We start from the raw sequence: 12,409 nt of genomic DNA, 5'->3' as shown, positions 1-12,409 counted from the left end.
AAGCCGCAGCGCAACAATTGTGAAAACTAATTCATCTCTTTGTCGCCTCTAGCGAACAACGTCGGTTGCTTCACGAGAGGCTGACAACTTGCTGAGCCGTTTTAGTGCTGTCTGAAAAGCCGCAGCGCAACAATTGAAAAACGATTTCAGATCTTTGTCGCCTCTAGCGAACAACGTCAGCTTGCTTTACGAGAGGCTGACAACTTGCCGAGCCGTTTTAGCGCTGTCTGAAAAGCCGCAGCGCAACAATTGAAAAACGATTTCAGATCTTTGTCGCCTCTAGCGAACAACGTCAGCTTGGTTCAAGAGAGGCTGACAACTTGGCGAGCCGTTTTGGCGCTGTCTGAAAAGCTGCAGCGCAGCAATTTCACCAAATTACCAAAGTTTAGCTCTCTGTCGCCTCTAACGGGCAACGGCAGCTTGGCGAGTCCGTAAGGATAATTTTAGTCTAGCGCTGCCTGGAAAGTGAATACAATACAAGCGCAAGAATTTGTGATTTATTGTTCATCACTTATTGGTAAATGATACGAAGTTGCTCAAATCTATGAAGTTAGTGAATATTTGTATAAAGTCAAGTTTGCCAAGATTGAACGGATTAGTTGCAAAAATTCTTAACTTGCAATTCACAAACCACAAAGACAATGCAAGAGGAACTACTAGTTAGTGGGTCAAAGGTTAAACCACCACAATATTTGTAAAATTGCTCCTTTAAAGCTGAGTTCCAAAGTCCTCATGCGTTTTTTTGATTGAAAGTTAACCGAATTGGGTCAAGTAATTGCATATAGTTATATATACATATATAATTCAGGTTTTAGTCGCCAGCTTTGCTCGAGGTCGTAGATCCTGAATAGAAACGTTACACACTTGATAACCTGTGGAATCGGTTTTAAAGATTTACAATAGAAAAATGATGTTTTCGATCCTTGTTCCAAAAATCTTGTCGCATTCCCACTATACCTGTGTATATTTCAACAGGGGAACATTGGCCACCGTGTTACCTGATTCCACTAAAACAAACTGCCACAGTATTTCAAATAGCATACTGTAAGGTGGCTTATAGATTTATTGTACATTCGAAAAATTCAGCATAACTCCGCTTTCAATAAAACATCTTACAGCGCAGTAAAACAAGTCTAGCAAGTATTGCGTTCATATTGTTCTGTCTAGTTGCAGTAGAAATAGTTTGCAGTAGAATTTGAATAAACTATCTTTGCAAAAATAGCGAATGCGTTAGGGATTAACTGGTCAACTAACGAACTCGGTAGGCAGTTTGCATACGGAAAAGGAAATATGCCAGAACGTTTTTAAACAGACTTTTCGAATGCAAACAAGACATTGGTGAAATAATTAAAGTTAAGTCAAGTCATTTCACAAAATAGAAAGTCGAGACCCTGTCCAAGTCATAGGTTGCCCAGGTCCAAGTTGTACATTAAGCTTCATATTAGGGGACCAACAGTCTGGAGCAAGCAGCTGAGCCATGGAATCCATATCGGTGTATATTGAGATCAGCCAAAGATTTATCGAAATGCATTACTCAGTACAATATAAATAAAATCGATTTTAAACATTTTGAGTGGTGAACCGTTTTCAAGGGACATCAAACCAACTAGAATAGCAATTTAACTGTAAAATATAAATTACATAGAGTATAACATTGTATCTGTAGTAGATAAAAATAACATTTATGGACGGTCTAAAACTGGAATCGTTTTAATACGATTTGATAAACATTAATTATGAGATGGCATAAAACTATTTAGCAGAATCCAGCTAAACATCAAATGTTAAACATCAAATAAGACAAGCAAAGCCGCACTAAGAGGATTAAGGCATCAGGTGCCACTATACAAAGACAAGTCTTTAAAAACTATATCAAGCTTTTCGCAAAACCGTAAAACTGAAAGCAATTCAAATGCACCAAGTAGAAGCACAAGCGCGAGTAAAAGGCGATAAGATCAATTGAAGTTTAACATACCCCTATTTAAAATTAGACAAACACGGTCATTTACCAAGAGAAATAAATCACTGTAGATTAAATTGTGAAAATTACCGAAAATATAAAAACTCAATAGTGTCGGACATTTGTACAAACAAGCATTATTTCAAAGGTCGTTTCGCTTTTGTTTTTACTTCATTGCAGTTTAGGCGGTCTTTAAAGTTACAAAAATATCACGTAAACAAAAAAATTAAAGTTTTCAGCTTGATTTTAGAGTTTTTCGTGGGATTTCTTGCAATTTAGCATTTAGTAAAATCGTTGGACATGGTGAATAACTAAAATATTTGTTGTCTGCTTGCTTGAGTTTTGTTTAATTGCCGTTGTTGTTAAAATAGAAGATCTGAAAAGCAAATGCGCATTTAATAAAAAATGCACGAAAACGCATGTGGACAATACGTGTACACACTGCACATATATAATATATTGTTAGTGGTTAATAAACTATTGCTACACTATTTAATTACGTAGAGCCAGTAGTGTCCATACATTGCTTATTAAACACAACATCCAAATGAAGTTGCCATGATATTGAGGTTCCAGTCATGTACAGTTTAACAAACCTTAGACCACTACTGTCTCCATAAGATAGGAGGCTTTTGCCGTCTATGAGAATGCAATTAGCGTTATTGAGTCAGACTTACAATATGTTTAGAAGGGTAATGTGCACACAGCTGTAGAAAGAATTCACAGATTTTGTTAGTAAAGTCCGATTGAATATACTCCACAGCAGTATTTACCACTGTATAGTGTGCTGTACACACAAAGCTTGATACAACATGCCAAAATGCACCAACTTAACCAGATATACCTTGTGAACAATCCAGTGACAATGTAATGTTTCCAGGAGTTACACAAGCAGCTATAGTTGATCCGCTTTGACCGTTACAACATCCTACGTTTACGTCTGAGCCCTCGGTTACTGTTGTAACATTTGTGTTGGTTCCATGCACACAGTAATCAGCCCATGGCTGGCTACACACGGCTGTACAAAGTAGCGTTAAATGTCTCGTTGAACAGACTTAACATTATGTTGTAGCTACCTTTACACCCGTTAGTGACCATCCAGCTCCTTGTACCACCATCAGCGTTACAAACAGCACTTGCACTTCCAATGTAACCAGAAGTACAGGTGAGATCTTTAGAGCTTCCCACAATTATCAGGTCAGATGTGGATGGAGATACGTAAGAAGGACTTGATGGTATCGTGGTCGTATCGCAAACTTTTCGCGGAAACAATAATAAAGGTCGTGTTTACAGCAAGTAGCCACCAATTAGATTATTTAAGGACTGGATTGACATCTACAAACTTTTACCACTATTGATATTGAGACACGTGCAAATAAAGTAAATAGTAGAGTGGTTCTCAACCGGGGTATTTAGGGGTTTGTAAAAGTTTACAACTTGCATCAAATATGATATTTAATGTTTGTGGTTGTAGAATTTATCATGCAATATTACTTGATATTGGCTAATTCAACGTCACTATACACGTGACCGTTGTCCACTGAAGCGTGACCTAAAGCCGAATCGTGCGCTTTGATCGTTTCGCATGCATTCTATTTTATACGTCTTACTAATAGCGGCTTGAATCACCGCTCCGTTTATCGTATGTACTGCTGAGATTTGTTAATAAACTCGACAGGCAACATCTACTGAGTGAAGTGTCTTAGCCTAAAGAGTACAAGAAGTTATGGACAGGTATTCTAGCGGCCTGCTCCTTTGGAGTCGGATTAAGAACTTGTAAGAGACTAGGCAGCCGTCGCCCCTCGTCTTCAGAGTCAGCAGCCTTCCTACCTCTAAATAAACACCCCGATTCGCCACAGTGGTATTATTGCGTAATATCAATAGCTTCTAACATTTGCTTAATTATCTTTTTGTTTTTCTGCCAAGGTAAATTTTATTTTAGTGTTAAAGCGTTAGGTTCCATTAGGAAACATAGCACACAAAAGTTTTAAGGGGTCATGGACCGCTTTAAGACAAACAAAAGGGTTCCCTTTAAGACAAAAAGGTTAAAAATCACGTAAGTAGTGTTTTTTATATTTATCCAAGATTAGAGCAAAAAGCTGTGGCATGTTTAACATTGTTTGTCATACCAGACATACCTGTTGTACAGGTCGGTATTCCCTCCAAGCTCCAAATACCATCAGCTTGGCAGGTTGAGAGCCCGGTAGCTGTCCCTGTGTAGCCAGTGGTGCAGGTGAATGTGTGGCTCGCTCCAAACCCACTGTTTGCTGGGGCTGCTGACACACCAGCTTGGCTCGGATTTCCACATCCTCACAACACACAAAATAATTGATACATTGTGAACTAAAAGTTTTGATTTACAATGTGAACCTTGTGGAATTAAAGTGGTTTGTGTGTCGGTAGGATACAATGCATACATGTACAACTATTGTTTTCTGGGTAAATAGGAAATCTAACTAAATAAATAACCTAGTTTTTATTGTTTTCAAGTTCTGCGAAAAATTTGAAACTAATAAGGTTGAAAACAACATTGATAATATTAATCTTAACAAACAAGAAATTGGGCAGTGATGTACTTATTTTTTTGAAAATCGCCTCAAAATTTTCAGAATAAATCAAAAAAAAAAGAAAAAAAAGAAGAAAAAACAGTTTCGAGTTTGATAACAATTTAAATTATTTTATTATAAAAACAATATAAAATTTAAATTCTAAAAAGTGTACTTGAAAATAATCGATATGTAGGTAATTTTATCGTGGCAATGCAAAGAAATAAAGTATCACATTCAAATTTATTTTCCTGTGCGCAGCGTTAGCATTATTGTGTCACAATGACTCATATCAATTAAATTACTCATTTTGTGTCGTTTTAATCTAAGGTCAAATTTATTTTGCTCACAATCTTATTTAATAAACAATTTTTTTTTAAATCAGTTGAACTATATAATTTAATTTATTTACAAACAATATTATAATTAGTTCATAAGTAAAGTTGCAGAAACATGCAAGATTAAAGCAAAACTTTCACCTTGCACAGAAATAAATGTTGTTAGATCGACGCACGATGTTCCAGACGCAATAACTTCAAGTTTAACGATTTCAGTTGTCAGTGGAGAAGTTGCACTGATGGAAAGTGAAACCCAATTTCCACTTATCGAACAACTCGCACTGAACTTTGACTGGTCGTCACTTGAGGGCGTCCCACATTCATCGGCACGAATTGCGATGATTGAATAACCGGAATTGAAGTGAATAACCCAACCCACAACTTTATTGGTGGCTGTATCTTGAAAGGAGCCACTATAAAGAGGCCCCACATAGTTGGTAGCCCAAGTGTGGCCATTTCCACTTGTTTGTCTCACAAGGTTTGTTGTTGTAATGCAAGCACCTTTAAAAACAAAATAATCGATGACTTTTCAGGCTTTTGTTACTTTATAACCAGAACAGAGAAACAAAGCTTCACATGTAATCTTTTAATATGGCTACCAAATTTAAGCCAATATGCTATATTGAAACACCCATATTAAAAATAAAGCCACACTCCAGACAAGAATATAAAAAGTAATATCCACAATTTGTCATATTGTAAAACAAACCAAATGTTAAAAAACCCACTCTTGAATTTGCACTATAATTTTGTAATTGCAACTTAGTAAAAAATTGTTGCAAAACTGTAGCATTACATTTTTTGTTGCAAATTGTTTCCTAAAATTACTCCATACAACTGCTTTTTTGGCTAGCCATTACAGGATAAAATGACTTTTTTTCCATACAATTTTAAAATTTAAGCCAAATTACTGAACTGGTATTTAAACTTCCATGCAAAAATAACTAATGATGCCGAACTCTAAACAAGAATTTGAAAAGTAATATGCACTATTTTTAAAACCAATATGTGATTTACAATTACAGACGTAGCCAGCAGGAGTTTGGGAAACAAAATCCGCAATTATTTTTGACATTAAAATGCGCTAGAAGTTTAACAGATATTGAATTCATTTACTTGTTTTCCCTGTTTTATATTAAATAATTAAAAAACCCGCATATCTCTTGTTTTGCACTAATAGGTCACCTAACTAGCATAACATTTGTAATTGCAAATTGACACAAAAATCGTTGCAAAGCTGGAGCATAAAAATTTTTGTTGTAAATTGTTTCCTAAAATTATTCTATACAAGTGTTTTTTCAGCTTGAAAAGATGTCAAGTAAAAGTTTTGGAAAGATTTATTATCAAGCATTAATAATAAATATAATAATACTTGACACAAACGATAACCCGCACCCGAACTTTACTATTGTGATTTAAAAATTAATTAAACGCTGTGGTAGGATTTAATAATTTTTAACGCATTTCTCTTTACAATAAATGTAACTTAAAAATTAAAATGTGATGCTAAAGCCTAATAATAGTTTAGTTCTACCTAGCAAGTAGCAAACGTAGACATTAAGCGTTCGGTTTGTATCTGTTATTTCGAGTTCCTTTCTTTAAAATAGTTTGATTCCTACAAACTGTAGTTGTATTTAATAAGTTGTTTAATAAAAACAAAACAAGTTAAAATTCGAATTTTGGGATTCCCCTAAGAGTAATTTCCCTTGTTTAAATTCCCCCAAATAAAGAATGATGGAACCATAAAGAAATCAAGCAACCGCATTTATTTTTATTGGGGTTTTTATTTCATAATAAGTTTTGTCTGTTTTTTAAATATGTTTTGTCCTTTTATTGTAATGCAAATTTAAGGCAGCTTTATAAACGTGTACATTTTAATTAAACCTGTTAATGACGTTTATAAGCAGGTACTACACGATGTAATTAAAATGCAATGTTTTATAATAGCAGTAAAAACTTACTCTTCACTGGTCTGATGTTGTATCCAAGAACCAAACACACCGTAATCACTTCAAACAAATGAAAAAATCTTAACTTTTTAATTTTTAATAAATTAGATTACGTAATAAGCATTAAGTAGACTAACTTTGCTGGTCAGTTAGTCAATAAAGATTTTCCTAAAATCGAAGATAAGCTTAAAAAACTGATTTGTATGTTTCCTTACTGACTTTTTGTGAAATTAAAGTTCTAAAAAATATTATGCTACATTAAGCATCTAAACCAACTTCGATAATAAAAGCCCAACTGTAAACAATCTTACATTAGTTTATTACGTCAATTTACGTCCGCACAGTAAGTTAAGCTGTTGTCCCACCTGACCCATAATGACCTTTTCACGACAGCCTTCCAAAGGACATGATTATTTATCCAAGAAAGGTCGCAATACATTTTATTGTATATCTTTAAAGGATCGCAGTCACAAACAGAACGGAAATAAACCTTTTACTGACCGCTGCATGCTCTTTTAACACAGTTGCGCAGGTTTAATATCTGACGCAAAGTTACATTTAAAGTTTATCACTTTAAACTTTTTAAAGCGCCTGTTAAATAAATATAAAAATATCACGATTGTTCTTTTCATAAATGAAGGCTAGTGCGTTGAAGTGTCATATATTTTACAGTGCAAACAATTCTTAACAATTAAAACTTGCGAGAAAATGCGATAAATGCGATCCCGGCCAAAGATGGACTCGAGCCTTGCAAGTTGCAAACGAAATGCCCCAGGTACAATTTAAACTAATATAATATAACAAATTCGTATATAACAAACTACGCGTTCTTGGTATCCTGTTTTGGTAATAAGATGTTGGTATATATCAGCGTTTCTCAACCGGTGCGCCGTGGAAGGCTGCCAGGTGCGCCGCGAGCAAAATGAAAAAATAACGTAGGTCCTATTGTGTAAAACATATATTTTTTCTTTCCTATTAGGCTTAGCTCATTGATTCCACAAGCCTTTCAAGTAGAAAACGCAATAAGACCTAACACAAAGCAACAATATCCAAATCAGATAATTAATCTATAACAGGCTATCATAGTAGGCCTAAAGACCAGCGACATAATAACGCCAAATTTGCATCAAAGACCACGACAGAATAATTTTAAAATAGTCTAGATAAGACCTAAACATGTCGAAAAAAGTCCAAAATTAATCGGAATAAGATTAAATGGACAAAATATCGTTTTTAATCCTAAAGACTGGAGTCTCTTTTAAGATATGTAACTATAAAACCTATATAATAAAAAAATTGCAGGCCATTTCAGAGAAATACCGGTACACCTAAAAAATTTCGCGCTCGCTTCGCTCGCAAGGTGCGCCGCCATGTTTTTATACGTCTCTAGGTGCGCTCCCAAGTAAAAAAGGTTAAGAAACACTGGTATATATGATCATATGTTTGTTTGTTTGTTATCGCTTATTCCTATATCCTGGACAAGATCTCTGATCTCCTATTTGTGCTTTGATTCGATTAGGCCAGGGGTGGACAATTGTTTTTAGCCGGGGGCCGCAGAAGAAATTTAAAATGTTGTGGCGGGCCGGTTCAAAAATGGATCTGAAATACACGCAATATGACGTCAGAAACTCTTTCGCGCGCAATAAGACGTCAGAAAGCTAACGAATTAGTTATATTACGAGTTATGCGAAAATGTGCAATTTCGAAGTTAGAGAAGGCCAGAAGACGTTGCGCGAAACGCGATAAAATTGGACTAGGTTTGTTTTAAAATGCAAAGTTTAATTTAGATTTAGACGTGAAGCATTAAGAACAAACAAAATAATACATTGGTTGATATATTGGCGTTTATCAAGCTTTGGGGCGCTTTGGCCCAAAAGTTAAGATTAAAATACGAAAAATTTCATACAACAAAACTTACAATTTTTTTTTGCTTTTTAAAGCTTAAAGTTACCGATGTGATACTTGCGGTAGAACGTCCATATTGCAAAGACGATATAAATCGTATCGCATTAACTAAATTAGGTTAACAAAATATTTTTTCAGAGGTTAGAAAACCTTGGTATTTCGCTCTTATTTTAAAGACAAAATACTTTCGATGAGCTAGTACAAAAGAGATTCGCGCAAAGCGCGAAAAAAATTTCCGTTTTAGTACGAATTAAAAAAGACTAACAATCTAATTTGGTGGGATCTTGAGTTGACAAGATGCGTCCCCAAAAAGAGTGTTTACAATACAACCAAACATGTAGAAACTTGCCCTTGTTTTCGCTTAGCCTACCGGTATGTATAGCAAGGAAAATAAGTCGCGGACCGGATTAAACTGCTTGGTGTATGTTGCCCAGGTCTGCTCTCGGTGCATTTTTTACTAAAGAGCATTTACAGGATGTTACGTGTTCATCACGTAACATCGTAACATCACTTAAACACAGGATTCCGAATGCGTCACGCATGATTTATCATGGAAGCGCTCGTTTCGCTCCGTGATTTTTGTCACTTGTGAAAACAAAATGACTCGATTTAAGTATGCCTTGCCAACTGTTTTTAAATTACTCGTGTTTAAGTGTTTTCATTAAGCATTTATTAAAAAGTCTGGTTATTTATCTTAATTTTTGCATAACAAGAAATTTATTGCTATATGTTGGGTGGGACTCCAGACCGAAATAAGAACAACATCAACGTCAGAATAAAACACAGTTTAAAATAAGACCAAGTCGTACTAACGCCTAAAGCGAAGTCCTAAACCAGTCGGAATAAAACCTAAAGACTTGGGCCTATATAACGTTTTCCTAAACGCAACAAGCTTTGACTCGAATCCCATATTATCCGACAAATCTAATTATTAAAGATTACGGCTCCATGTCATTAGACCTCCGGATTGCCCTGCAGTACTAGGGTTGTTCGGTAATATCGGATCGGAGCCGATACCAAAATATTTGACGTTGCTAGTATCGGATCGTGATCGATGTAAATTACTTTGTTAGCCGGGTAAATAACCTCGTGAAGCGCATATAGGCTTTTTGTCCAGGTAGCTGTTTTAACTACAACATCAAGACATTATCTTTAAATTTATTCGAAACGTTCACAAAATGCCAACTACTTCTGTATGGAATTTGATATTCATTCTACATCTAAATCTACAACCTCCAGCCATCATCTTAAGATTGATTTAAAAAGTTCAAAATATGCTTCTTACCTCTATTCATTTTATGTTTAACTGCTGGAAATATTGTTGTGCTTCTAACTTTCGTTTGCGAACAAGAGGCCAAAGTAAGCAAAAGTTTTATTAGAAAAGGCGTAATACAAAAAGGGTACGAGCATATAATTTACTTTGCAATGCAAATAACGAGCAACAGAATAAATAATTAGGAAACGTGACATCTCGCAGTAGAACCGCGCGATCACTCCATGACACGTATCGTCAAGTTTTTCAATGCTTTAGTCAAAATCCCCCAGCCATCAGCAGTCAGAGCTACCAGCACTTACGGATTGTTCACCAACAGTACTCCCAGCAACGTTTGCATCTTTAATCGTGGTAACTGGAAAGAAAATAACATTATGTTGGTTTTACGTTTTTGTATGCAAGATTAAAAATACGTGTAGTTTGAAACTATTTAAATCCACAATTATTAGCGATGTTCTAACAACGAAATTTCAGGGCGAAATTATTTAATTTAAGTAAGTAAAAATAATCATAGTTAGTGAAATGAATTAGAGAGTCCGTTCAACTAATTTGAGACAACATTGCGATCCAAACATCAGTCATTTACATTTCATTGTTTGCATTATTATGAAGTTCTAAATATACTAAAAATTTTACAACTAAAATCAACAAAAAACAAAGCTAATACAAGTATAACTGTTTTCTTGTACGTATAAGTGTGAAAAGTTTAGAAAACACTTAGCTATTGACAACTTATATTTGAATTACATTAGGAAAGAAAGCTAAATAAAATGTTATACATAAAGCTATAAAGTGAGTTAAAGACTTATTGCAACCAGGGTTATACGATTATTTTTCAATGCGATAAACTATATTTCAGACAAAAAAACACTTGGCATCAGGTATCGGCTCCGATCCGATATTATCGGACGAGTAGAGATACTACCACTTGGCATCGGGTATCGGCTCCGATCCGATATTATCGGACGAGTACCGATACTACCATTTGGCATCAGGTATCGGCTCCGATACGATATTATCGGACGAGTAGAGATACTACCACTTGGCATCGGGTATCGGCTCCGATCCGATATTATCGGACGAGTACCGATACTACCATTTGGCATCGGGTATCGGCTCTGATCCGATATTATCGGACGAGTAGAGATACTACCACTTGGCATCGGGTATCGGCTCCGATCCGATATTATCGGACGAGTACCGATACTACCATTTGGCATCAGGTATCGGCTCTGATCCGATATTATCGGACGAGTACAGATACTACCACTTGGCATCAGGTATCGGCTCCGATCCGATATTATCGGACGAGTAGAGATACTACCACTTGGCATCGGGTATCGGCTCCGATCCGATATTATCGGACGAGTACCGATACTACCATTTGGCATCAGGTATCGGCTCCGATCCGATATTATCGGACGAGTACCGATACTACCATTTGGCATCAGGTATCGGCTCCGATCCGATATTATCGGACGAGTAGAGATACTACCACTTGGCATCGGGTATCGGCTCCGATCCGATATTATCGGACGAGTAGAGATACTACCATTTGGCATCAGGTATCGGCTCCGATCCGATATTATCGGACGAGTACAGATACTACCATTTGGCATCAGGTATCGGCTCTGATCCGATATTATCGGACGAGTAGAGATACTACCATTTGGCATCAGGTATCGGCTCCGATCCGATATTATCGGACGAGTAGAGATACTACCACTTGGCATCGGGTATCGGCTCCGATTCGATATTATCGGACGAGTAGAGATACTACCACTTGGCATCGGGTATCGGCTCCGATCCGATATTATCGGACGAGTACCGATACTACCATTTGGTATCGGGTATCGGCTCCGATCCGATATTATCGGACGAGTAGAGATACTACCACTTGGCATCAGGTATCGGCTCCGATCCGATATTATCGGACGAGTAGAGATACTACCATTTGGCATCAGGTATCGGCTCCGATCCGATATTATCGGACGAGTAGAGATACTACCACTTGGCATCAGGTATCGGCTCCGATCCGATATTATCGGACGAGTAGAGATACTACCACTTGGCATCAGGTATCGGCTCCGATCCGATATTATCGGACGAGTAGAGATACTACCACTTGGCATCAGGTATCGGCTCCGATCCGATATTATCGGACGAGTAGAGATACTACCATTTGGCATCAGGTATCGGCTCCGATCCGATATTATCGGACGAGTAGAGATACTACCACTTGGCATCAGGTATCGGCTCCGATCCGATATTATCGGACGAGTAGAGATACTACCATTTGGCATCAGGTATCGGCTCCGATCCGATATTATCGGACGAGTAGAGATACTACCACTTGGTATCAGGTATCGGCTCCGATCCGATATTATCGGACGAGTACAGATACTACCATTTGGTATCAGGTATCGGCTCCGATCCGA

The 12,409-nt window shown here is 36.7% G+C and overlaps 1 protein-coding gene across 1 annotated transcript in view; it reads right to left on the bottom strand.

The window, feature by feature from the left end:
* Positions 1-2,202: 2,202 nt before the first annotated feature.
* LOC146170417 (NACHT, LRR and PYD domains-containing protein 13-like) overlaps positions 2,203-12,409 on the bottom strand; it is a 36,175-nt gene continuing 25,968 nt past the window's right edge. Inside the window, exons 12-16 of the mRNA XM_083388696.1 lie at positions 4,986-5,345; positions 4,099-4,269; positions 3,037-3,216; positions 2,805-2,978; positions 2,203-2,336 (exon numbers count right to left, since the gene is read on the bottom strand). Coding sequence (XP_083244822.1) covers positions 2,323-2,336; positions 2,805-2,978; positions 3,037-3,216; positions 4,099-4,269; positions 4,986-5,345 — 899 coding nt within the window. The 3' untranslated portion in view covers positions 2,203-2,322. The remainder of the gene's footprint in view (positions 2,337-2,804; positions 2,979-3,036; positions 3,217-4,098; positions 4,270-4,985; positions 5,346-12,409) is intronic.

The sequence above is a fragment of the Ascidiella aspersa genome, chromosome 1 (assembly GCF_963924565.1).
Source record: "Ascidiella aspersa chromosome 1, kaAscAspe10.2, whole genome shotgun sequence".
In the NCBI taxonomy this organism is placed as follows: Eukaryota; Metazoa; Chordata; class Ascidiacea; order Phlebobranchia; family Ascidiidae; genus Ascidiella; species Ascidiella aspersa.
Note: the sequence above shows the minus strand (reverse complement) of the source record. Positions and strands in the feature narration are given on the sequence as shown.